The 27,589-nt window shown below is 35.0% G+C and overlaps 3 protein-coding genes across 5 annotated transcripts in view; 1 reads left to right on the top strand and 2 right to left on the bottom strand.

The window, feature by feature from the left end:
* Bap111 (Brahma associated protein 111kD) overlaps positions 1 to 27,589 on the top strand; it is a 643,372-nt gene that overhangs the window by 83,437 nt on the left and 532,346 nt on the right. The window lies entirely within an intron of this gene.
* LOC138706346 (nose resistant to fluoxetine protein 6-like) overlaps positions 1 to 27,589 on the bottom strand; it is a 123,126-nt gene that overhangs the window by 30,005 nt on the left and 65,532 nt on the right. The gene's annotated exons all lie outside the window — the stretch shown is intronic.
* Positions 1 to 27,589, bottom strand: part of LOC138706345 (nose resistant to fluoxetine protein 6-like) — a 60,201-nt gene that overhangs the window by 29,707 nt on the left and 2,905 nt on the right. The window contains exons 2-6 of the mRNA XM_069835517.1: positions 17,115 to 17,218; positions 10,694 to 10,872; positions 7,328 to 7,494; positions 5,325 to 5,395; positions 2,863 to 3,059 (exon numbers count right to left, since the gene is read on the bottom strand). Coding sequence (XP_069691618.1) covers positions 2,863 to 3,059; positions 5,325 to 5,395; positions 7,328 to 7,494; positions 10,694 to 10,872; positions 17,115 to 17,218 — 718 coding nt within the window. The remainder of the gene's footprint in view (positions 1 to 2,862; positions 3,060 to 5,324; positions 5,396 to 7,327; positions 7,495 to 10,693; positions 10,873 to 17,114; positions 17,219 to 27,589) is intronic.

The following is a 27,589-nucleotide window of genomic DNA, read 5'->3' as shown; positions in this document are numbered from 1 at the left end:
AAGAAGGAATATTCACATAAATTCCACAGTAGTACAACTATACTGTACTAAGTGAATGAAACACATCATTCATAAAGAAAGTGATATCCCAAAAACGAAAGGAGATTGATTATGACATAAGTTGGAATTGATATTGATGGTATTTCTAGCCTTATAAGAGTAATCAATAAACTAATAAAAATATTATAGTACAAAGCAAAGTTACCTAGGTACTATATATAAGTGTAATTACTCGTAATATTCAATAACAAAACTCTTATCACATGGTGAGCAACTTCCTATCATGAGAATATTAAATTATTTTCAGGAAACCTACTGAACGTATAGAGCTGATATTTTTACAACATATGGGCATATATATTTTGCTTATGATGTAACAATAGTTGCTTTGTTAATTAATTTCCTTACAAACATTTTCCATGCTAATATTTTCAAAATTTGTAATATGCTATCTTCAGTAATACGTATTTACGGCATATTAGATTTACCAAAACATTGGTTCAGTACCTGTAAGGCTACTAAATAAATAGGCCTATATCTGAAAATTTGATTTTTCTATATAAGAAAAGTTGAGAAAATGTTCCTTTTCAATAAAAAACAAACTTGTGAAAAATGAGCATTAAAATTAAAACTTACGTTCTTATAATGCACTTATACTTCTCAAACAAATATAAAAATTAACATGGATACAGTTTTAATAAGTTCCCTTCCCTTTATCCATTGAATCAGTGCTGGCCATCCCTGTATATATCTCGACCAAGCGGCATATACTACCTCTTAGGTCTGTCTCTTTCCTATCCGCTGTAAAGCACTCAGGCTCTCCTGAGCTCTAAAGCGCGCGCTTGCGACTATGGGCATCAATTGACATGACTGCTGATAGAATCGTGTGTGCATATTGGACTGTACTGAATCGTATGTGCGTATTGCACTGTACTGAATCGTGTGTGCGTATTGCACTGTATTGACTTGTTTCTGCACATTGCATTGATTGAATTGTTTCTGAGTATTGCACTATATTGAATCGTGTGTGCGTATTGCACTGTATTGACTTGTTTCTGCACATTGCATTGATTGAATTGTTTCTGAGTATTGCACTATATTGAATCGTGTGTGCATATTGCACTGTATTGACTGAATTGTTTCTGCGTATTGCATTGTATTGAATTGTTTGTGCGTATTGCACTGTATTGCATTGTTTCTGCGCACTGCATTGATTGAATTGTTTCTGCGTATTGCATTGTATTGAATTGTTTGTGCGTATTGCACTGTATTGAATTGTTTCTGCGCACTGCATTGATTGAATTGTTTCTGCGTATTGCATTATATTGAATTGTTTGTGCGTATTCCACTGTATTGAATTGTTTGTGCGTATTGCACTGTATTGAATTGTGTTTGCGTATTGCACTGTATTGAATCGTGTGTGCGTATTGCACTGTATTGAATCGTGTGTGCGTATTGCACTGTATTGAATTGTGTTTGGGTATTGCACTGTATTGAATTGAGTCTGCGTATTGCACTGTATTGAATCGTTTGTGCGTATTGCACTTACTGAATCGTGTGTGCGTATTGCAGTGTTTTGAATCGTGTGTGCATATTGTATTGTATTGTGTTGTTAAGCGTGTATTGTACGTATTATATATAGGCCTATAGTATGTAATGCATAATATGTATTGTATGTGGGATGAGTGTATGTGTAGGTATGCGTTTGTGAATAGCGGTTCTAGGAGAAATACTTAGGTTTGTTATCTCAGTCTTAAAATAATGTTACACGATGAATTCATTCTGTATATCAAACCATGTATATGTACCGGTATCGCCGTATCATTTACGCCTCTTTTCCATTTCAATTCACCCATTTCGAGAATTTCTCTACTTTTAAGAGAGGGAGAGAGAGATTATATGTTCAGATACTTTGGTGGGCTCGGACCCACCCCCTCATACTGCCACCTACAGTGTGTATGTGTGTGTGTTTTTGTATGTGTAATTTTTTTTATGCTAGGGACGTAAATTATAAACTGAAGTAACGTCCTATATTTTCGAATGAGGAGCCTGAAACTAACACTGCATGATGATGATATTATTATCGATCTGCGCACAAACGAAACAAAGAGGCAGGAATTGCAAGATGACAGCATTTCTACACGAGTGTATTACTGACGAATTCATCTGAGCATTGATGAACGTTTTTCTCTTGATGGTAGCGATGCACTCAAGATTCATCAACAGTGAATGTCTGTGTTAACATATCGTCCCCTTCATTCTGTCTGCTCGGATCAAGTCTCCAACTATTCACATTTTCCTCCGTGACAATCTCCAGTGGTCGACTTGTGCACCCTTCAGAGAACTTCATTGCCGAGTTGTAAAGAATTTCATGTGTCAGGCATAGCTCACCATACACGGGCTACATTTCTTTATGGATATCCTTTGCTGTGAGTCCTCTTACACAGAAAAATCACACAACGGAATGCTGCCTAAAAATAGTTCACTCATGTAGAGATTTCGCCATCTTGCAACTGATGCTCTTTATTTCGCTTGGGCGAACATTTGATAATACTGCCATCTAGCGGTTATAGCTTCAGGCTCATCATTAAAATTATAGGTAGAAATTTTGATTTATAACTTGCATTCCGCCTTGCTTGTGTATTTTATATGTTAGCAGTTAAATTGTAATTGCATAGTCAACTTCATTTGCTATTAACATACATAAGTTAAGTCGAGTCATTAACGACTTATTTAATAGTGTGTGGCGACTTTTTTTTTGCGCAGTATGATCTATGTTAATTTACGTAGAGTTATTATCACGTTCAGGACACCAAAAATTCAATGTATTATGCAAGGTAAATTGGTAATTTAGATACTCACTAGGTCCATAAATGGAAGAAAATTTACAGAAGGCGTTGCCATCAGTATAGCAACGGTGTGTCCACAAACTAAACAACACATAGAGAGAAAACGAAGTCCATTAAGTGCAGGCAGGGCATCTTTACCAACGCGTGTGCTGAACAAAGCTTTGCCATTAGTTCTCCATGAGAACATGAGAAAAATCTTGTTGCGCCGTTCTGTATGAAATAGAGAATATCAAAAGTTAGACTTTAGAAGCAGTGATTAACTATGTTTTCGAAAAGCACATTCATTTTAACATTGATAATCAAAATATCAAGAAGCCAAGGTGACTCTGTCTGCAGACCGACACAGTGTGTATTCCTACTTGAAATGTGTGCCGTGCCTTTTGAGGAGATTTGCTGTAATGGCTTGCAAAGCTAGATCTATGTAGCAACATCTTTTATATTACACAAGAAAATAACAAACTCTCACCCCTCTCCGAAGCAATACTCTTGTCTGTAAATAAAACAGTCCATTAAGATAGTTGCTTGACGCACATAGTTTGTGGATGAGATTCTAATTCCCACCACAGGCCTATTTTTGTTTTATAGTTGTTTATTTATTTGCTTATTTATTTATATTTTTCGTGCTTTCATTTTTTTAAAGTAAAACAATCATTTTTTTTCATAGAGGTCAGATCTCGCCTATTAATAACTCACAGGTGATGGGAAATATTTTTACAAGAGAGGCTTAATACAGTTTATAAACAATATCATTTAACGTTTAAAATACATTAAATAAAATCTAAAATAAGAACAATTTTATTCTACCAGGAGGTGAATTCACAATCTATGGTACATAAACAGATGTTACCTATGCGCCACATATCCCGTAAAGTTAAGTACACTATAGACAAACGTCACAGCAATGCCTTCAAGTGTAGGTCATTCAAATGTGTGAACCGCGCGCTAGAACTTATTTACGATCAAGAGTCTACCCCAGCGAAGCCCAACCTCTTCTCTTAAGAGTTAATGACGTCACAGCGTCGCTTTATTCCACCTCCTTTTGGAGGCATGAGAGTGCATGAACCACTTCCCCTTCGATCACTCACTCAGTAACGGCTGATCGTAATCAATTTTTACCATAAATGTCGCTCTGTTAGAAACATGTGTAACAATTATGAAGGAGCTATATGAAACTTTCGAGTCCAAATTTCGAGACTTCAAAATAATAGAGACGAAAATATTAGACTTCTTAACAAACAGTTTAATTTTGCTTGCAAAGATGTTCCGCGTGGTCTGTAAATGGAATTAGTTACTTTGCAGAATTCTACAGCCATGAAATATTCTCAGTAAGAAGGTTGGGAATTTAAATCTTTGCCTAGTCAAACATTTCTCAGATCGCGAAAGTTTGCTGCAAATTTAATGATAATCTTTGGTTCTACATATGTCTTTGAACAGGTCTTTCGAAAATGAATCAAATAAAAAGCCAGTATCGCAATTGAATAGGGCACGATCATTATTTTAGTCTACCTTTTAAGACTCTGTTATTTATTCTTTGCGGCAAACATTGATGAACTGGTTAGAAATAAACTGTGCAAAAATGTCACTAACAGAAAAGATGTTCAAGAAGCTTATTTGATTTTCTTTCATCAGAAAATAATGGCAGTAAAATTAGCTGAAGCCACCACTATAACAAAGCGACATAGAGAAGTTTGTGACGCCATGATTTCATGAATGCCTAATAGCTCCGCATAGAGTAGGTGGAGGTCAGTGAGCTCTATACTAAACTGGAGGCACAACTCAATGCTTTAAAAGCGTGACGCGAAATCTGAGCGCCTGAGCGTGTTGCTATCTCTTTCTAACATAGTGCTGTAATTGTATCTCTTGCAGTGAATTCTATCGTACACAATAACCGAATTTTTATTGCTTACTGCACATATGCAACATCAACCTCACGAAAAACTTACTGAAACACATTAGTTAGAAAGGGAGAGCAATACTCTCTTCAACATGGCGTCTACAGTCACGCTTTCAGACAGGAAAGAGCATTGCGGTGGTGCCTCCAGTTTAGTATAGAGCTCTCTGGTGGAGGTAAATCCGCCATCCCCTCTTTTGCTTAAGGTTGGGCATTGCTAGTCTACCCATTTTTTGCCATGAAGTATGCTTATGAACATACCAACCCACTTACCTGGCCAGCCATCCGTTCATCCAGCACCCTATTCACTTACTCGTCCGTCAGTTCACTCCATCCATCCATCCATCCATCCATCCATCCATCCATCCATCCATCCATCCATCCATCCGACCACTCGTCGTTTCGCCAACACATCCACACACCCACCTTATATTATACCCATCGACTGCTCTGTCTGTTAATGTACCCAACGTTGCAAGCAAGCCATTTTTAATTCATTAATTAATTAATCACATTAATTATCCACCAATTCGCCCAGTCATGTACATATTTTCACTTACATAACTTAAATGTTCCTAACATACCTTTATTTTCCATGATGATGTCGTAGGCAGTACTGAGAATGCACAGTATTGCTATGAAGACGAGTAGTGCTCTGAAACGAGACAACTCACATGAACTTATAATTATAAACGGAAAACAACAAAAGTCACATGCATTGTTATATGTATAATCAAACTCTTTAATTATATTTTCTGTTATTGTCTGAGTATTGCTTCAGTAATACTCATAGAGGAACAAGCAGGATTTAGGAAAGGAAGAAGTTGTATTGACAATATGTTCACTTTAAAAGAAATAATCGAAAAACGAAGAGAGCAAAATTTGGAGACCCGTCTCTTGTTTATAGATTATTATAAAGCGTTTGATAAAGTATGAAGATCGATACTACGGAATATGTTAGAAGTTAGAGGAATACTATTGCATTTAATATAAATTATAAAAGTATGTAAGACCTAGGATGGAACAAAATTAAAAATAAGTGAAATATGTCCAGTAATAATTGAAGCGTCGGCTGGAACAACGTTGTAAGTTACAAAATTTTCATTCGACGTGTTTCCGTGTAATAATGTTGTATATCATATTACCTTGCTATACTCTTTCGCTTGAAACTGTCCATCAATGCAGTACGTGAAATTTGTCCACTCAAAAGTTTGCTACCCTATAAGAACAACGTTGTACGTGTACACATTTTTGCAGCTCCTGTAAATTTTACCAAATGTAACTTATAACGTTGTTCCAGCCGACGCTTCAATTAATAATAGTGTTAGACAAGTTTGTCCTTTATCGACCGTTCTTTTTAATCTATTTATAGATAGGATTGTAAGAGAATGGAAAAACAATATGAATTGAGGTATTAAGATAAAAAAGACAGGATTAAAATCCTTATTATTCGCAGACGACCAGATAATGACAGCTACAGATGAAGGTGATCTCCAGAGAATGATCCACTGTCTAAATCAAATAATTAAACAATACAGGATAAAAATTTCTACTAATAAAACTAAAGTCATGGCGTTTAAAGAAAAAAGCCCAATAAGATCAAAAGTAGTGTTAATGACATATTGAACAAATATTACAATTTAAATATTTGGGACGTACTGTCTCTCATCAATAGGAAATAGATTTAAATGAAAAAAAAAATCAATAGCTTTAACTACATTACAGAAACATTAAGAAGAATACTCAAGCATAAAGCACGAAAAGATTCAATACTAAAATTATATAAATCAATGGCCATACCGACACTTACATACGGATCAGAAACATGGGTAATAAATAAGAATAATTCAATCAACAGAAATGACATTTCTTAGATCCATAGTTGGATATACAAAACTAGATAAAAAATCTAATCTTTTTTTGGTATTGAAGAGCAAGTGAAAGAAGCGTCTTGGGACAAGTATAAACTGTAAGTAGGCAAGTTACTCGTATTATTTAAAAAATGAGCCTTAATGTATGAAATTATAGAATTTTCGCACTATATCCGTCTGTAATTTGTTAACGCGTACAAATCTAGATTCGAATTGCTTTTCGATTTTTATTGACGTTATTGACGGCTGGAGTGCGTTAACTCTTATACATACAGAAAAAATAAGACCATACATTTAATTCCTTTACGGAATAACTAGTAGAAACAGTTAAATTTTAGTTAGTTGTCGCTATGTTTGTTTCTTGAATTAAAGTGTAACCAAACATAGATCACTAGGCCAAAATCTGCATTGAGAGAAAACATTGGACATTAAATAAAATAATGAGGTAAAGTACTTTACTTGGATTAAATGAGAACAAATGATTTAATGTTCCTTTGTTTTGTTATCTCTGAAATACCCTTTCTAACTTCTCAATATTTAATCTACTTCGATCCTCTTTTAGGTTCCAATAAGTTAAAAAAATCATATTTAATTAATTTATAGCAGTTACGTATTGGAACAGCATAATGATTCGAGGTGGTGCTACTTACGTTTTATTTTAAAATGCTTTACTTATTCCAGGCTTATTTTATAAATACTTCCTTAAATTATCGTACATGGTAATCCAGTCGATGGTTTCCAATGGTCTTGAACTAGTTCTGGTGTGGCACAGTACAGGATCCACAATGAAATTCTGGCTTATTTTTGAGAGGCCGTATTGCAAATCTTGAGGAGTACAAGATGATGGTATGCAAATGGACCAAAGCAATGGTATTGCTCCAGTCTGAAATTCAATAATGAATACAAAATTATTTCATAATAATATTCACAATACTCGATAGGAACAAGCATGTTACAGATACTGTCTCATAAATAGGGCTCGGAAGTTGAAGATATAAAAGTTAGTATTGCAACGTAGTATAGTTCAAGGTGAGAAAACATTCTTTCTATCTCAGGTAGAATCCTCATTATCACTAGGTACTTTGTTACACCTGGTGAACATTGACTCCGAAAGCTATTCACAATTTTTCAACGTAAACAAAAGAAAGATTACAACGTAACAAAATCTGAGGCGTGGTTTACACAAGAGACAATTCTTTTCATTTGAAATACCATGTGTTGAGCAAAGACTCTCTGAATTCCAAAGAAGTTTAAACCAGACGCTTGCCTTTAACACACAACTAATTAGGATTCTACCTGAGATAGAGGAAATGTTTTCTTAGCTTGAACTATACTACGTTGCAATACTAACTTTTGGGTCTTCAACTTCCGAGCCCTACTCATAAGCAATGTCGGTTTTGTACGGTTGGAAAATTTTAGTTGGGTGTTCTCTGACGAGAAATTCTCTAATCTGTAAAATAAAGGCCATTGGAGTCTATTGTCTTGAGCCACCTTTCAGCGAGTTTTGTTATCTGGCGACGGTAGAAGTTTCTGGTTTTTTATGCAGTGCGAAGAATTCGATGAATACCCATTTCAGTGTTTCAGTGGCTTTTAAGTCTAGGAAATTTCTTCTACACAGGAAGTGGACCATTGATCGAAACTGATGTAATATCAAGGCACAAGATCAGTGCAATATACCAGGTGCGGTAGCAGTTCGATTTCTCCCAATTCCTCGATTTTTTTTTTGCCATACTGTAGTTGTTCGAACGGTATTTGGTCTATTATTAATAATAATTATCCGTCTTTAAATTCTTAATGGTTCACTAGTTTCAGTACAAAATGGCGGAACGTTTCGACGCAGAATTGTTACATCTGGAGCTACTCGAAAGTCAAGATCCAGATGGAGATAATGTTAACCATTTAAGAAACGATAATTTTGAAAATTTGATACAAAATTTCACGAAAGATACCGCGTCACCAAGATTGTGGTACTCAAAATTTTACAAGAAACTGATCATAGGTTAGAACATCATAAAAACGGCTGAGGAAAAGCTGAAACTAATTAAGTAGGTGATATACAACTTAGTTTTTATTTTAAGACATGAAAGTGGTTATTATAACTAAAAAGAGTGGATGGTAACCTGTGCATCAAAATGAAACTGGTAATAGGTCATGAAAAGAGATTTGAAAAATCTAAATAAGTTTTTTCTCTAACATTCACTGTGTTAGAGTAAATCGTTATGTTCCTATGAAGCATTTGGCAACATTACGACTACTGCAATAACTCCACCAAGCACGACCTGCCCTCCTTGCATGTCTTGATCTCATGGGGAATGGAGAATGGGAACAAAAGACTGGATTGTTCCTCTTGAAGGCGAGAAAGATTAGAACGGCAGCTGTTGAGGTCTTCGACGCGAACTGAGGAAGGGATAATAGTATCCACCCAACTGTACACTTTTAGGTCTTTTAGGTTAGGATATATTATATAATGTGTTTTAATGTGCCATTTCCATTTTAATATGTGTGTTCTTTTAGAGAGTAGTTGGATGTAATCATAGGTGGGGGGGGAACCTACAAAGGAGGACTTGTTTCGGGTACAAAGCACGTACGGTCAGAAGACCCGTGCATTGAATTTTAGACAAAATTATGATAATATAAAATTTGTATGTATAATATTTATTACTCAATAAATCTATATCTATCTATCTATCTATCTATCTATCTATCTATCTATCTATCTATCTATCTATCTGTCTGTCTGTCTGTCTGTCTGTCTGTCTGTCTGTCTGTCTGTCTGTCTGTCTGTCTGTCTGTCTGTCTGTCTGTCTGTCTGTCTGTCTGTCTGTCTGTCTGTCTTCCTCATGCTGTACTCAGTCGATGACGCGCGACAGTACGTCGCATTGCATGATTTATTTTAACGATTTCCGCAGTTATTAAATTTAATTTCGTGACTAAACGGTTTAATATGAAAAAAAAAATACATTAATGTTCAGTTTATTTTTACCCATAGCAATCAGTCATTTTAGTCTTTTCTCTCGGGCCATTACCGCAATAGAGCTCTGCAAACATTGGGAAAAGACTATTTTTTTTCTGCTTAACGGCGCTTCATCAAAAGAAAAGTGTAATAAAAGTTTCGTTACATGTAACATCTAGAATCGCCTCTTAAATTTTGGTGCAACGGTCCCCTTCTAGCCTATATACATAAGAAATATTATTAAATTAATACAGAATGTACATTCAAACATAACAAAATTTAATTGGTATATTAGCTTCCATTTATTAGAATTAAATTTACCCACACATTGAATATCTAGTTTGAAAATAGTTACTTAACACAGCATATACTAGGTGTCAAGTTTCTACTTTCTTTCAGTTCTGCAACTATACTTCATAATACAGTAAATTCATGCCTTTACCTATTTTTTTTTCATTCTCGATAATGTGTTTTGAGAATATTATCTATCCTAAATTGCAGTTATTGTATGTATCATCCTCTCTCAAATGAAGTGATCGCTGGAATCAGGAATACAATATTTACAAAATAATAATAATAATAATAATAATAATAATAATAATAATAATAATAATAATATAGTAATATAGTTCTATAGTAGAAGTGTTGTAGTATTGCAGTATATTATTATTATTATTATTATTATTATTATTATTATTATTATTATTATTATTATTATTATTATTATTACTAATTTTAAATTTATTCTACATTTGTTCTATAAACACTTTTAACACTTACATAATCACTGATTAACTTTACAACTCCTTTACCTTGTTAACTCTTAGGAAATCACCTGACTGTCTTGTTTTTCGAAGTGATATTCTTTGGACAGTGCAGAATTACACTGCCCGCTGTTCGAAACTAGTCAGCCAGGTAATTCCCTGAAAGTTAACACGGTAAAGAAGTTGTAAAATGAATCAGTGATTAAATTTATATTCTTATTAAATATATTCATGCAATCAGGATGTCATGGTCAGAATTTATAAGTTACCATTGTTTATGCCCGGTAAATGCGAAGTAAATAAGTCATATGTAATTAAAAGCTAGCTCTAATAATTAGAATAGGCTTACGTGAGACATTACTTACACTTCCAACCATACTTTCAAGAGCGGGATTATTTAATTTGAACATTGTTACGCAATGTTGACCTATGAACGAGCCCCAGTCCTCATGAACGTCCACATCCAAACATTCGTCGAAATTTCCAAACTCGAATACGTTGCCTTGCATCAATCCTGAAGGGACTTTGGACGTAGCATCCAGCACTGGAAATATATGACATTGCATATTATGTTTTACTTAATTTACACTTAAAGTGAAGAAGAATTAAGTATTAATAAGATATTATATAGAGTAAACAAAATTTGGCATGTTATACGCATTCCGCTCCGCGGTTTTTTGTTTAAACTCGAGAGACATCTACTTGTATAAATCCCCTATATGGCATATTTATATCAGAATTTTGAGGTATCGTGGGATGTGGTAACAATATATATCATATTAGATCAGAAATGACCGTTACTATAAGCAACATTCCCTACGGAACACTTCGGTTAATTTTATGAGAGCTTAGATTTACACGTGAGCATGTTTCTTATGCACGACTCCACTCTGTTTTTCCTTTGTTTTGTTTTATTTGTTGCTTTTTCTGTCCGTTTGTAGATTAATTGCTATTAATAATGTATAACATATATATATATATATATATATATATATATATACACTGGTTAAAAAGAAGTTAAGCATAATTAGGCATATAACTGTTTTTATTAATTAAAATAAAATAGATAAATTATAATTGGGTTTCTTGGTTCCACAGAATAAACTTAAAAGTAGAAATACACTATTTGTTAACAATGGACTCAATATGAAATGAAAAAGTTGCATTGTTTGGAAACAACGGAAAAGATAAGGGAAGTTGAAATTCGTACATCATCAAAGAAAAGGAGATGGTGCTTTCAGTACCCTGTTTAATAACGTGTTGGTCCTCCACGAACCCTGAGGCACTCTTGTATGCTACGGGGCATACTCAGTACCAATGCATCTAAGCTCTCCTGAGGCAAATTGTCCCATTCTTCCAAGGCAGCATTCCTGAGTTCTTGAATCGTTAATGGGTGATGTGGACGATTGGAAATGGCTCTCCTGAGAAAGCTCCATGCATGCTCTATGCAGTTCATATCCGGTGAGCATGCTGGCCAATCCATTCTTCGGATCCCATGTTCTACAAGATACTGCTGCACACTATGAGCACGATGAGGCCGAGCATTATCGTCCTGTAGAGTGAATCCTTCTCCTACAGTCTCTGCAAAACCACTTACTATGGGTTGGAGGATGTTTGTTCTCATACACGGCAGCAGTCATGTTTCCCTCTATTGAAACCAGTGGTGTGCGGCGGCCAAACATGACACCTGCCCAAAACAAGATTGAACCATCAAACTGTTGGTGACGTTCCACGGTCATTGAGGGATGATTTCGTTCCCCTGTTCGTCTCCATACGCGAATAGAGTTGTTGTCAGGGTGTAGGCCCATTCTCACTTCGTCTGAGAATAAAGTTCTGGTCCATTGGCCTCGTGTCCAATTCTCATGTGCTCTAGCCCATCTTGCACGAGCACCCCTGTGATGTGGACGGAGTGCTGGAATCTTGAGTGGTCTTCGAGCATACAACCCTATGTCATGAAGTCTATTGCGCACAGTTTGGCTACTTACAACAACACAGTGGCTTCGCGCAGGTCATGGCGCAGAGTTGTAGCTGAGGCTTTAGGGTTCCTACGTGCAGATAACCTTACATACCGGTCCTGACCTGGTGTTGTTTTGCGTGGACGGCCTTCGCGAGGTCGATCTGCTATTGACTGGGTTTCCTGGAACTTTCTCCACAGTCTGGAGACAATACTCTGATTCACATGAAGGATGTTAGCAACATCAACTTGTCTCATGTTTTGTTCCATCAAAGTGATGATTTTGATGCGGTCTGCCATTGTAAGGGTGTTCCGAGCCATTGTACTGCACTATGAAGCACTATGAAGCAAAACGACACTGATTGAACTTTGCTCGAATTACAGACTTTGTTTACTGCACTATGAAGCACTATGAAGCAAAACGACACTGATTGAACTTTGCTCGAATTACAGACTTTGTTTACTGCACTATGAAGCACTATGAAGCAAAATGACGCTGACTGAACTTTGCTCGAATTACAGACTTTTCTTTACTAGCCGTGATTTGGACGTTACCTAGTGATGCAGACTAAAACAAATGAAAGAGTTTGAATTGGTAAACATAACACGTGCCACATTAAACCAAAAGAAACATAAATATCAGGTATTATTGGGTAAACTAGAAATATGCTTAACTTTTTTTGACCAGTGTATATATATATAACGGGTAAATTAGGTGCAAAATAAACATCCCGTATCTAGTCTTGTGAACTAGGCGCTGCCTGAATTTGAAGTTAAAATAAATTCACGCTACAGGAGATCGGTCATTTTTGTGTCTAAAACTGTACACAACTTTTACTGATGCTCCTTCCAAGATAATATTACCACAGTTTACTATATACAGTCACGAAGCTTAATACTTACTAAATATGCAAACATAGACAGTTGAAATATGCATCCATAGATAGTTGCTCACCACCAGGATCGCTACTATCGCCTCATCACAGACTCTTTCCCTAGCAGACGATAAAATGTATTGTACTTTCGATATCGTGTTCTTTTGAAAAAAAATAACACCTTCCTTCCACTATTGAAATATGAAATACATAAGGTTTATATATTATTTTCATAAAATATATATTATATTCTATATACTCAGTTTCCTGGATCTTTCGGATCCTCTAACCTATTTTTCTTACAATTTATAGTACTACAAACGTCTCCTTGTCCCATATTATTATTATTATTATTATTATTATTATTATTATTATTATTATTATTATTATTATTATTAGTATTATTATTAGTAGTATTATTCAAATTATTGTATTTGTCATTTACAGTTATTACAACCGATAGCGAACATTTCACAGTTTACATAGCTTTTCACAAAAATGCGAAATACGGAACAGTCAATGATTTTTCGATCTAGACCATGCCGTAATGTTTGTTCGGGTTTTCTATTTCAGTGTATGGCGTTCAGTGAAATATTATATTATAACTATGTTGCGTGTCATTGCTAAGCTTTATTTAGTGTAATGTGTCCATAAGTTCCGTTTACTTCTTGCTGCATAATATGTTGCAGAAATAAATACAAAACTGTGTTATTTTAATGTGAAGAGAATTTTACATGTTAACATAATCTGTTCGCGTCAACATTTCAAGTTTAGAATGGAAGCTACTTTGAGGTTCAATAAAAACGAATTTATATTGTGATTTTAATTTGACTGCCACTTTACCGGAAGAATGGAAAAATAGTGTAATTATTCCCATATATAAAACAGGAGATAAACAGAATGTTGAAAACTATAGAGGGATTAGTATCCTCAACACATGTTATAAGATATTTAGTAGGATTTTAAATGAAAAATAAAAAAAACATGCTGAAACTTTCCTTCTGGAGTGTCAAAATGGCTTTAGAAAAGGATGATCATGTGTAGATCCATTATTTAGTATGAAACTATTGTTAGAAAAAAGGAGAGAATTTAATTTAGAAACCCATATAGCTTTTATTGATTTTGTGAAAGCTTTTGATGAAGTCCGAAGAGACCTTTTATTCGACATATTACAAGAAAAAAATATTCCAAATTTGCTATTGCAAAATATAATAGAAATCTACACAGACAGCAAAATAAGTGTCAAAATAAATAACTGTATATCCGAAAGAAAATTAGTTAATAATGGAGTTCGACAAGGTTGTCCACTACCACCAACTTTATTTAATATTTATATAAATGAAATTATTTTAAAATGGAACCAAATCTACACATCAGGAATCAAAATAACCAGTGCTCTAACATTAAATACCTTACTCTATGCCGATGATCAAGTCATAATTTCCAATTCAGAGGATAATTTACAAAGAGGATTGTATACATTAAATGAAATATTAAAAGATTTTGGGATGGAAATTTCAGCACAAAAATCAAAAGTAATGGCATTTTTAGGACAAGACCCAGTCAGAAGTAATATAATACACAATAACCAATGCCTCGAACAAGTGCAAAATTTCAATTATCTGGGTTTTGAAATATCTTATCAAAATGAAAAAGATGTGAACAAGAAAATTACCAAATTTACACAAATTCTAGGAATAATAAGTAATGCATTAAAAGCTAAATTAGTACAAAAATCTACAAGAATAAAAATATATAATACATTAGCATTACCCACCCTTTTATACGGAAGCGAGATTTGGTCATTAAAGAAAAAAGACATGAACAGAATCAAAGCAACGGAAATGAAATTTTTGAGGAGGACAGCAGGATATACTCTTTTAGACCGAAAAAGGAATGAAGAAATTTTAGAACAATTAGAAGTAGAGTCAGTAGAAGAAAAAATCAGCAGATACAAATTCAATTGGCTAGATCATGTAAGAAGAATGGAAAATTCAAGAATCCCAAAAATTATGATGCAATATAAACCTAGAGGACATCGTCGACCAGGAAGACCTTTAAGAAGACTGCTAGATGGGGCCGAAACAGGTCTACAGAGGCCTAATTCGTGAAGGATGATGATGATGATGATGATGATTTTAATTTAGCACATCTACCTTCCTTAATTGTAGACAGAAAATTTACCATACCACTCCTATCAAATTGGTGTACGTACGATTGTGTTACTTCGTCTCTTAGGTAATAGATAAATACAATAATTCAGTTCTCAATTGTAGTATTAAAATACAGACAAATAGAATGTGACGGGTGTCATACATGATTGTTTAATTATAATGTCTAATTGCGAATATAGGAATATAAGTTAAATCTAGTAAACATAACCTATAATATCCATATGACATATCCATATACATATGTAGTGACAGGGCATTGGAGACCACTAAAATTAGACAGAAAGGGACAACTGCTACAGTAGACATAACCTATAATTTCAACATATCTAAATATTCGTGCGGTGCAACTGAAAATTATTGAATCGTGCATAAATGAATGTACAAGAATTTCGCAATATTTAATCGAAATAAAGGCAGGTATTACATATACGAACAACGTAATTTTCACACCAAAAATAATATTACACCTTAACTCGCAAGGAATTATGTCTGAAGTGTCCCCTAATCATTGTTTTAAATTTTATTAATGCAATTACACTACATTTTAGAGAAATATATGTTACTCTTTATGCATTCCAATTAATTTATATGGTTGAAACGCCGCCCTTCGTGATCGGGTTAAGCGAGTCACATGGCCTGCCTTACGGCCTGTATTAGATCACGATGGCAGTGACACAGTCTATTGTTCCTAGTACTCACAGTGCTCCAAGCGGCTAGCAACTATAGCGAGAAATGCAACTCGTTGGCAAAAATTACCCCAAGCTTCGTGACTGTTTGTAGTAGACTGTGATATTACACTAATATTGCTATTGAGTGAATGGTTACTTTTGGTTCATAAGAACAAAATCTCCGGTTCACTCCCTCGTCTCTAAATTCTAACAATTGTAATAAATTTTTTATGTCTTACATTTTGTTACAAATTCAGGTAATGAATTATTACGCATTACGTGGAATAAAAGAAAATTCTGAACGCAAATACATTTATGGCACTTCTCTTGGTTTAGTAATGTCCAAATAACCGAGCGAGGTGGCTCAGTGGTAAAACACTGGACTCGCTTTCGTGAATCTCTGAGTACAAATCTCTGTGTCTGCCAGTGTGATTGGTTTCTTTTTACTGGCTTCCATGAAATAAGAAATTCCGTGAAAAGGTAAATGGCACTTCCACTATAACAAAAATAAAAAATATTGATTCCTGGGATCTGAAGCCCTAGTTGCGTACGATGTTCTGTAGATGACAGCAAAATTGGAGCTCCAATATATCAGCAGTCGCGATATGATCTCACAAATGTCTCATGACAGCAGTTTTTCTCTATTTAGCTCTGTTCTTCACCGTGTATCATAATCGCATCTAATCTTTCTTTAATAAAATAATTATTGAAATTCGTTTAACAGAATCATAGGAAAGAGATAGGAAAGAAAAGTAATAAATGAAAATAAAGCAAAGTTTTTAGTCAACGTTCACTTACTGTACATTCGTCATCGATAAGGGTTTTGAAGGTTGCTCAAATTTAATGCATACAAGCTATCTAGAAGGTTACTGTGATAGGTAACCAAATTAGTATGAAAGATAGATTACTGTAACTGTAAGTCAAGTATCGCTGTATTGTCTTGAAAGTGGAACTTCATGCAATTCCGAAACGTTGAAAATGAGTTCCAGTACACGGTGGAATATCCAGAAAGTTTTGTTTTAGGTTCTTAAATAGGCCCTATGCTTAATTTAAATCGAACGTGATCAGTAAAATAAAATAGAAAATAAAATACAGTGAATTTAAATTAAACTTACTTTGTAAAGGCCATCTTGAACCTTTGAATACCTGTTTCACCGTATTGATTGTATGATTAATGCAGGTCTGTGAGATGCCATTAGTTGGAAGAGGCTGCACGTCTCTGTAAGAAATTACAATCAGTTTTATTACATTACATATGATACACCTTAAGCCTTAAGGAACTGCTGAAAAAATTAGGTGTTGTCATATTCTCCGTCCTCGAAAGATATATTGTGTCTCATATAGAATTAATATCCATAAATTATGTTTCCAGTTCGACTGACGTGATTTAGTGTGCTAAACAAGTGGTCGTCAGCACTCGCTGAAATGAGTAACGGGTGAGAAGTGTATCGCAATATGCACCGTTGCACAGAAGGGAGAGGGAGAAAGCATACCCACCAGCAGCCATGGATGCACGCCAGTACAATGTCTTATCCGCGGGTAACAGACGCTAGCCCGAGGGTGCACTGTGCTGATGACCGCTGTGTTAAACAGTTTCGTAATGATAGAAACGAACTGTAAATCTAAGAATATTGAGAGGTCAATAGCAATTCCGGTAGTTTCTTTCTTCGTAATTATATGGAATAGGAGGAAGTTAGTGCCCTTTTGACATTTTGTAGATAAGTAAAGGGAGAGGCAAAGAGTTCAGCAAAGTATAAGAAATGAGATTTCCAATTAACTTTAGAAACTACACAATGGTCACAAAACGATGAAGGCACACAGAAAAGCTTTCTTAAAATAGAGACAGCTCTGGGGAAGCAGACTTATTGAAAGGGATACAAAAAAGTAACGCAAATAAAAACTAAATGTAATCAATTGAAGAGGAGAGGCGTTAGGCGTCCGAGGAAAAGATTGAAACGATAGATATAGGCCTAATGTTAAGACGGAAATCATTTTTACCTATCTTTGAATTTAAAAACATAAATTGACGGTGGAGTGGCTTTCTTGTGTTAGATTTAAGTACAGTTGTCAATCTGCTTTAGTATTTTTCTTTCTCATCTTCCATACAATTAAATTTTAAGGCCTGTTTTTCGGGAACAACAGAAGGTGTGTAACCTTGAGAATTGTGCGAGATAATTAAAATGTATCCATAGCCAGACAAATCATGTGAAGTTAAAATGAAATTTTATTATGTAAAATTCAATCTGCTCTCGAAAAAGCTGAATCTTAGAATTTATAAAACAGTTATATTACCGGTTGTTCCGCATGGTTGTGAAACTTGGACTCTCACTTTGAGAGAGGTGAACAGAGGTTAAGATTGTCCGAGAATAAAGTTCTAGGAAAATATTTGGGGCTGAGAGGGATGAAGTTACAGGAGAATGAATTCAGAACTGCAAAATAAAGACAGAAAAAATTGTTTAACATTTGGATTATATGGATTGATACATACACAACTTACCTTTGTCGATAGCCTATATTAATTTTGTGTTTTACATTCGAAGTATATATTTATGTAATGTTAGTACTTACTTACAAACGACTTTTAAGGAACCCGGAGATTCATTGCCACCCTCACATAAGCCCACCATCCGTCCTTATCCTGAGTAAGATTAATCCAATCCTACCATTATATCCCACGTTCCTCAAATTCATTTTAATACTATCTTCATTTTAGAAGTGTTCTGGTGAGTGAAGTAAATCGGTATTTGTTCAACTATTCGAAGCAACTTCATTTATTTAAAAATTATCTTCATGCAATCTTCGTAGCGTGCAGCTCTTTTATACTTACGCCACTATCTAGTTCGTTATCACAACTTAAATGACGTGCATGTATTGGTATGAGTTTTAAATGCGTGTATTTAAGCATGTCTTTCTTTTAGTTTCTCATGCCTAATTACACTGGTCAACAGTGATTTTGTTAAATGTACAATATCTTCTGTGTCTTATGTAATGTCATCTGCTGATTCCAAAAATGAATTCAGAATTTTTCTACCATCCATCATGTTTTTGTTTTTGTAATTTTAGAAGAATTAATTTATTTTTATTGCTACGTATAGTCCTTAACATGCTAATGAAAAGAAAATATTTCAAATATTTCATTTTATTGCTTTAACAGTTGACCTATAACTTTAGATAATTATTGCCTGTGAAGTCAGATTCATAAAAATAAATTTTATTCTTCATAAGACTGTGAGAGTTACTGTTATTCTCAGTTGAGTTGGAATTCACATTCATGAAACAAGTTTCTTAACCTATGTTTTCTTTGCCATAATTTTAAGTATGGTAAAAGTATCTTATAAAGTGAAAATACCTCGAAATACTGTGTAAATCACATATACAATTTTGGTTACTCTTGTGATTAGTTAACTTTAAAATCACACAGGTGAATTTTACTACGAGTGTTATTATTACAAAATAGATGAAGGCAGGAACTGGGCCCCTGAAATCTGTTGTGCTCCATGTAATTCTATTAACTAGTTTACTAAAAGGATCCCGTCATATGTCTTTTCTAGTTTCAGTGATATGCCGGTAACCTAAGGATCATTCAACAGACTGTTACTTTCTAGCAACCATAGACCAGAAGATTGCAGAGAACTTGTCAGCGAGCCGATTCAGAACTACAGACGTGGACAAATTATTAGACTAAAACGTTTTTCTTGGAACATAATATAATTCGTCATATCAACTATCAGTATAATTCACAGAGTCTCTATTGTTGTAAATATAATTGTTTACATCTTCTGGTATATTTTTCCAATGGTTAAGTATATTTTTTCTGGCTATGTTGGTACTACTGGTGTTTTAATTATATACTGCAGAAGATATTCTTCCATGGCCTGAAAGAAGACCGGACATGAACGAAATTGAAAATCTGTCATCTATACTGAAGAAGAAAGTGAACAAAAAGAGGCTTACAACAAAACATGGACTCATTTTAGCTCTGTCTGATATCTGGCTAAATTATGCTGATATTCAAAGAAAGTGTCAAACTTTGGTTTCCAGCATCCCTGACAAAATCAACGTGTTAATAAAGAATAAGGGAATGTTCACAAAATATTAGTAACTTCCAGACTCAAAATTCTGTTCATTATATCTGTGCAAAATACATTTTTGTTCATTATTTCTAAAGAAAATTCCAGCTTCGTTGCACATATAATTAATTTAGTATAATAATTTGTCCACGTCTGTATAACATGGGGTGTCATGTATCTCTCAAAATGACTTCTTGGATTCTCGTCTATTTTTTTCTTTCCTCGAAACTTTCGGGTAGTGACCGACGAATGTGGGGAGCGTTTTCGTCAGGATTTTTCTGAAAAAAAAAAAGTCCAGGAAAAATGGAGCCCAAATATTCTGTCAGATTACTGCCGGACACTAAAAAGAGATGTTTCTGAAGCCGAGTATAGCCTTAAAAACTATTTCGAACACATTTTAGATACGTAGGCCTAAATATGATTTTAGATAAAATGTTATAAGGTATCAATACTTGAAAAATTTGTTTTATATTTCATATAATTACTCACAAATTCTGGGTGATAGAAAATTTTTGAAAACAGACTTGAAATCGGCACGAAAAATTGTATACGAATCACTCTTCTTCATTATTTTAACAAAAAATATATATTTAATTTTGTTGACCAGTGTTATAAATAATATAAAATAATAGTCTAGTTATGATTCCCTAACTGTCTATATTTACATTTCGTTACAGTTTGTTTTTCTGTAATGTTAAAGTTTGTACAGGACGCGTAATTTGCATTGTATTGATTCTTTTAGTCTCCACACTCAGTCACTCGTGCATAATGAAAGACAGAGACGGAGATACTGTAAGTTATACTTGGCGAAGTTGTCAGATTGTAATCCGCTCAAATTTTACTCTCCGAAACCTAAACTGTGCGTTCTGTTTCAGACGCTGTTAGGTCTAACATAATACCAAGCTTAAAATTAGAATTAATCGAACAACTCCAGAACCTATTACATGGTAATAACAGTTGCATTCATAGTTCTAAATACAACTTTGAAAGTAATTCAGGAGCAAACGATTTATAACTGATAATAAATTAATCATTCACTAACAATAACAAAGCTGTTTTTGGAAATGTAACAGAATTAAGTCAATTATATTTATTTATAACAAGTGCAGCGAAACGCGCGGGTACGGCTAGTAATTAATAAACGGAAATTTTGCACAAAAACATTAGTTTCATATATTTACATCGTATTGTATTATACGTAATTTGTAACATTCTGCAACGTGTTTGCTTATACGTTAAAAAGTATGAAATACAAAAATTACAAATTTAAGTATGTCACATTTTATACATTAATAGTTACTTTACAATAAAGTTATTCGTTGCGCTGAACTACAAAATAACATTTTGAATGTATCGTAAGAAAAGATTTTTCTGTTATCACTGAAACTTTGTGTCTAGAGAAGCTCTAGGGGAATTTTTATATTATATTATTTTTAACGAACTATTTCAAATATTTATTTCCTAATTCTTAAGGATATTGTTATATATTATCATTAAACATAATAGCGTAAAAAAAATTCAGTTCGAATATTTGAGTGTCGCCGGGAAGTTGAGGTAATGTATTCATTATTTTTATTAGATTTAATGTTGTGTTTGTGTCTTGTACCGTTACAATGTTTTTGAATAAAACATCTTTTCTGTCTTCTTACGTCCACATAGAACATTTTACAAACTATAATATCTTTCCCTTTTATAGAAAATATTCCGTAACTGAATTTCTCTACATCTACAACGTTGGGAGCGTAGATCGCTTTGCGACTCATTTTTTCGACATATTTGCTCGTAAGTAGGGATTCCAGTTATCTGTTAATGTATGCAAAACGTATTTAAAGGAAGATAAAAACTAGTGTGTTCAGTTACTGTATTTGAGGAAGACAGGCAATTGTCCTCGCTAGTCAAGTACTGTACACGTGTACGGTATGTATCGTGAGCGAAAACGGCCAAGCATGCCATGTCTTATTCGTAAAGGTGAAAATATGTAATAACATTGGTGATAAAAGACACATGAAATGAAAGTATTATATTTCTCTTTGAAAATTCTGTTCAGTAGCATTATGAACACAAATAAAACAAAAAAATAAATTCCGTATGTACCATAACATGTAAATAAACAAAATTTATCAAAATATATAATTTCTCTACCTGTCATTTGTATTCGTACACTTGTAACAAAATTAAATAACTTACTTAATTACTTACTTACTTACTGGCTTTTAAGGAACCCGGAGGTTCATTGCCGCCCTCACATAAGCCCGCCATAGTTCCCTATCCTGAGCAAAACCAATCCAGTCTCTATCATCACATCCCACCTCCCTCAAATCCATTTTAATATTATCTTCCCATCTACGTCTCGGCCTCCCCAAAGGTCTTTTTCTCTGTGGCCTCCAAATTAACACTCTATATGCATTTCTGGATTCGCCCATACGTGCTACATGCCCTGACCATCTCAAACGTCTGGATTTAATGTTCCTAATTATGTCAGGTGAAGAATGCAATGCGTGCAGTTCTGTGTTCTGCAACTTTCTCCATTCTCCTGTAACTTCATCCCTCTTAGCCCCAAATATTTTCCTAAGCGCCTTATTCTCAAACACCCTTAACCTACTTTCCTCTCTCAAAGTGAGAGTGCAAGTTTCACAGCCATAATTTAAATAACTATACGGAAATAACAATCAATTACGTTCTAATACCTGGTTGCATATCCTCTGCCTTTGATCACTGCCTGGCACCTTCTCTACATGGAATTTATTGCTGCGGAGTGAACTTCCACTATTCTTATAGCACAACAGTTTTGAGGTGCTCTTTGGACGAAATTGTATTTTTATGTACATTTTCCTTTAGTCTGGACCATAAATGTTCAATGGGATTGAGACCGGTGATTGAGGAGGAGTATGGTGTTGTTTCGCGACGTTCCATATCAACCAGTGTTTGTTCATTTCGACCGTATGTTTGGTGTAGTTGTGTTGTTGGAAAATGTGGACAGACGGCAAACTCATTTTTATTGCACTTTCTTTGACATTTTTATTTATTTATTTAATACTTTACACTTGAGCTACATTAGGCATTGCAGCCCGAAAGAGCAGAAGCTCGTGCTCGGGCGCAGTTCAGATCAGTTATACAAAATATATCACACAATTAAGAGAGTTCATTGGGCACAATAACATTAATAAATTGTAAAATAATACAGCATGTAACAATAGGTTCTACATAAAAATAGAAAATACAAAAGTACATAAATATTAGAGTATACATTTTTAACTCAATTAGCTTAAACAATTAAATAATTAATCTGATTTGTTTCTTAAATCTGTGTGTGTTAAGTGTACTTAGCTCAGGGTAAGCTCTAAATAATTGATTGTATATTTTGGGTCCAAAACGTCTGCTGATTATTTTTCAATGTGTTGTTATAGACCACTTTGTCCATAATTCCATCAATGAAGTCGATGTTACCCACGCCTTTCGAAGACAGCCCCAAATCATTATGGAGCCACCTCCATGTTTCACAGTGGGAAGAGAGTTATCCACTTTGTTCGCCTCATTCTTCTTTCTCCACAATCTATGGGTACCATCGGATCCGAAAATATTAATGTTGGTCTCATCCGACCAAATAACACTGTCCCAAAATTCTTGCTCCTTATTTACATGAGCTTCAGCACATTTAATTCTTAAAGCTCGATTTACAAAGGACCTCTTTCTTATCCTTCTACCATGAAATCCATATTTATATACGACACTGCGCACCGTTGATTCACTAACAGTCTTCCTTATGGTTTTTGTCATGAGAGGACGTAGTTTCGGCACACTTAACCGTGGATTTGATTTTTATCTGTCTTATTATAAAACGTTCTTCCCTCTTATTTAGTATTTTTTCTTTTGGTTTCCTCTTCTGATTTGCAATAGATCCACGGTATTTGAATTTATTAATCACGTATTGTACCGTGGAATGGCTTTAATTTACTTACTGCCTATTTTTCCTTAAATAATAACCTTCAAGAGCCCATCTAACTATCGTCTGCTTTAGCTCGGCACTTAGTTCCTTCGACTTGCCCATTTTGAACAGAACTGATTGCTGAAGCAATACAAACCCTAGAGCACGCGGTAATGCACACTCGCTGTTACCATTAAGGCTCGTCACCCCCGAATACGTCAATACTATTCAAGTGTACGAATATAAGTGACATACAGTTTTACTTTCGAAGTAATGTATTTATTAATATTTTTGTTAATTATGGCTTAAAATAAAAACTGGTTGTAAATTAACGTTCTGCGGCCGGGTAGCTCAGTTGGTAGAGCAGCTGGCTACGGACTGGAAGGTCCGGGGTTCGATCCCAGGTGGTGACAGGATTTTTTCTCGTTGCCAAACTTTCAGAACGGCCCCGAGGTTCACTCAGCCTCCTATAAAATTGAGTACCGGGTCTTTCCCGGGGGTAAAAGGCGGTCAGAGCGTGGTGCCGACCACACCACCTCATTCTAGTGCCGAGGTCATTGAAAGCATGGGGCTCTACCTCCATGCCCCCCAAGTGCCTTCATGGCATGTTACGGGGATACCTTAACTTAAATTAACGTTCTAAGAAATGGTTTTAAAGCATGGTACAACACTCATTAGTATATGAGTATAATTATTTTGTACATAACGTTGTGTTATTAGTTTAAATTAGATATGTACGAATAAGAATGATAGACACTGTATACCAGATAATGCACCCGACTAGACCTGACCACATTGACCTGACTGTACTATTTGCCCCTCCCTCATAACTTCTTGACTTTAGACTACACTGTATGCAACTATTTAACTTCCGTTATCTGGGTGACCGTGACCGGGCTCTAGTATTAAAATATCTTGTTTTACATCCATAACTTCGAAGTGAACGAAGATTATATTTCTAGCATAGATTGCATATTTAGATCTATTTATACATACCGTATTTTTACCAAAGTAATTAATTTTAATGGTCTTTTATACAATGCTATAGGTATTTTTATACAATGCTATAGGTATTCTTTATTTGAATACCAGCAGGGAAGAAGTTTATAACATGCATTTTTTCTAAAAGTAATTTTTCCATTCAGAACGATTATGTTCTCCGTGGAAAATGCATCTATTGAGTTAATGTTGTTGGCAAATCTGATATATTACTAATAACTAGACAGCGGAAAAAAAGTCATTCGGATGTGAAGGTAACTACAACGCGACTAATTTGTCTCGTCAGAGGGTTGTTGTTTACGTAAGCACAGTAGAGGTGCGTGCAGGTCTACTCCTCTTGGTGCAGGTATAGGCCGGGGGAAATGTAAATTGACACACGGAATAATCACTGAATATTGGTTGTACGTTAATATAACTATTGTAATGGCATATTTTGTGTACTTATCTATAAACCCTTTAAAGTGAGAATTGTTCAACGTTTTGAACGGAATATTGCAACTTATCATCATTCGACACAAATCCTGGCTAAAGTCATATTTCATATTTGAGGTGGAATTTGAACTTGAACCTTTATTTTCTTCTAACATACGAGCAACATTTTTCATGTGTTTCTGTGTATTATAGTGATGTTCTATCGATTGCTTTGTTATCTCTTTTAATGCACACGTACATAACCGACAGTTGTTTCACCAGTATCACTACTATATTCTTGTATTAAAGAATACACCCTATGTTTTTTAACATCTGTCTTCGGCATTATGATCACTTCACTGAATAGAAATGAAGAATATGTTTAAGTATTTCAATGTTCTCTGTTCACGTACGGATGAGGACTGACTGAGAACGCAGACTGGCAGTTGTTTTCGGTGTTCGCGTGGTGGTCTCTGCGAACGGTACCGTGTTGTAGCTACCTACTTGGGAAGCATACACACCTCATGCCATAGTCTATGCTTACAGTACTTGTAAACCGTAAACATGACTTTTATTTGACTTTTTTTCTCCGCTGTCTACTAATCACATTTCAGTTGTCAACAGTTGTGCGGGAACACAAAGATTGCAATCAGTCTGTAACTAGGTCCTCGGCCTGTCATGCAGAGGAGGCTCCAGTTTCCAGTCCCAGTCAGGCCTGAGAGTTCATTGGAAGTCCATAGTAATATTGTGACGAACAAGGTCACTTTTTGAGGTTCTTCCGTTTCCATATTAGGTATCTACGTCATTCTTTCAGAGCTCAATAAAATTCTGTTTTAATTTCATCATTCTCCGACCACTAGCTGGCACAGCCAAAAGGTTATAACTTATAGTGTAGGCGACTATTACTACCTGTTTGCACGGGAAAACATATTGTTGTGTTCACTTTAAAAAAACTAACAAGCAAACGTTCTGATGGGGGCAAATAAAAAAGTTATTTTTTTTCTTCCACTATGTTAATAATGTCAAAAGAAATGCTTATACAAATTTTGGCCACTCGACCGCAATTACGAGGCCATCCAGAAAGTGATTTTCCCTGGGGCCGTTTATAGAAAAAAGTACAATTGCATGGAAATATTTATTGAAAGATATACAGCAATTGTTACGCTATTTCTAAACATATCCCCCACTAGAACTGAGACATTTGTCATACCATGGAATCAATTTTTGTGTCGCAGAAGTCAGCCGCCTCAGATCGGAACCAGCGTTTGACTGCGTCTGCACCTCTCTCTGTCGATCCTATGATATGAGAAATGTCTCAATTCCGATGAAAAATATGTTGAAAAATAACTCAACAGTTGCTGTGTCCGTTCCAATAAATTTATCCAATGAAATTGTGTTTTTTTTTCCTGTTAACGACTCCTGGCGAACTTATTTTTTACGGCCTCGTAATTGCGGTCGAGTGACCAAAATTTGTATAAGCACTTCTTTTGACATTATTAACATGGTGAAGAAAAAAATTAACTTTTTTATCTGCCCCCATCAGAACGTTTGCTTGTAAGCACTTTTTCATGTTTTTTTTTTAGTTCAGCATGTATGTGTACTATTGTTGTTATTATTGTTGTTGTTTAGTCAACTACCCGAAGACAGGTCTGAACCTCACAAGTGATACCAAGAAGGCACCACTTATGAGGCAACTATGCCAGGAAGTAATGGGTATGATGGCCAGTAGGGAGTGCCATCTAATCATGTGATAAAAATGTGGATAAACAGCTTTGAAGCGAGTGCATCAATAGAAAAAACGGAGTGGGAATGAAAAAACAGAGCGAACACCAGAAAACATCGAGAGGGTTTGGGTTCGATCCCGGGCCAGGTCGATGGCATTTAAGTGTGCTTAAATGCGACAGGCTCATGTCAGTAGATTTACTGGCATGTAAAAGAACTCCTGCGGGACAAAATTCCGGCACATCCGGCGACGCTGATATAACCTCTGCAGTTGCGAGCGTCGTTAAATAAAACATAACATTTTAACATCGAGAGGGTTAGACAGGCATTTGAGAGAAGTCCTCGCCGGTCTGCCCGTCGATATTCTGCTGCTGTCGGAGTAAGTAACAGGTCAGTCCGAAGAATTCTTCACAAAGATCTTCACTACCATCCCTATAAAATTCAGATCGTTCAGACTCTGAAT

The sequence above is a fragment of the Periplaneta americana genome, chromosome 9 (assembly GCF_040183065.1).
Source record: "Periplaneta americana isolate PAMFEO1 chromosome 9, P.americana_PAMFEO1_priV1, whole genome shotgun sequence".
Classification (NCBI taxonomy): Eukaryota; Metazoa; Arthropoda; class Insecta; order Blattodea; family Blattidae; genus Periplaneta; species Periplaneta americana.
Note: the sequence above shows the minus strand (reverse complement) of the source record. Positions and strands in the feature narration are given on the sequence as shown.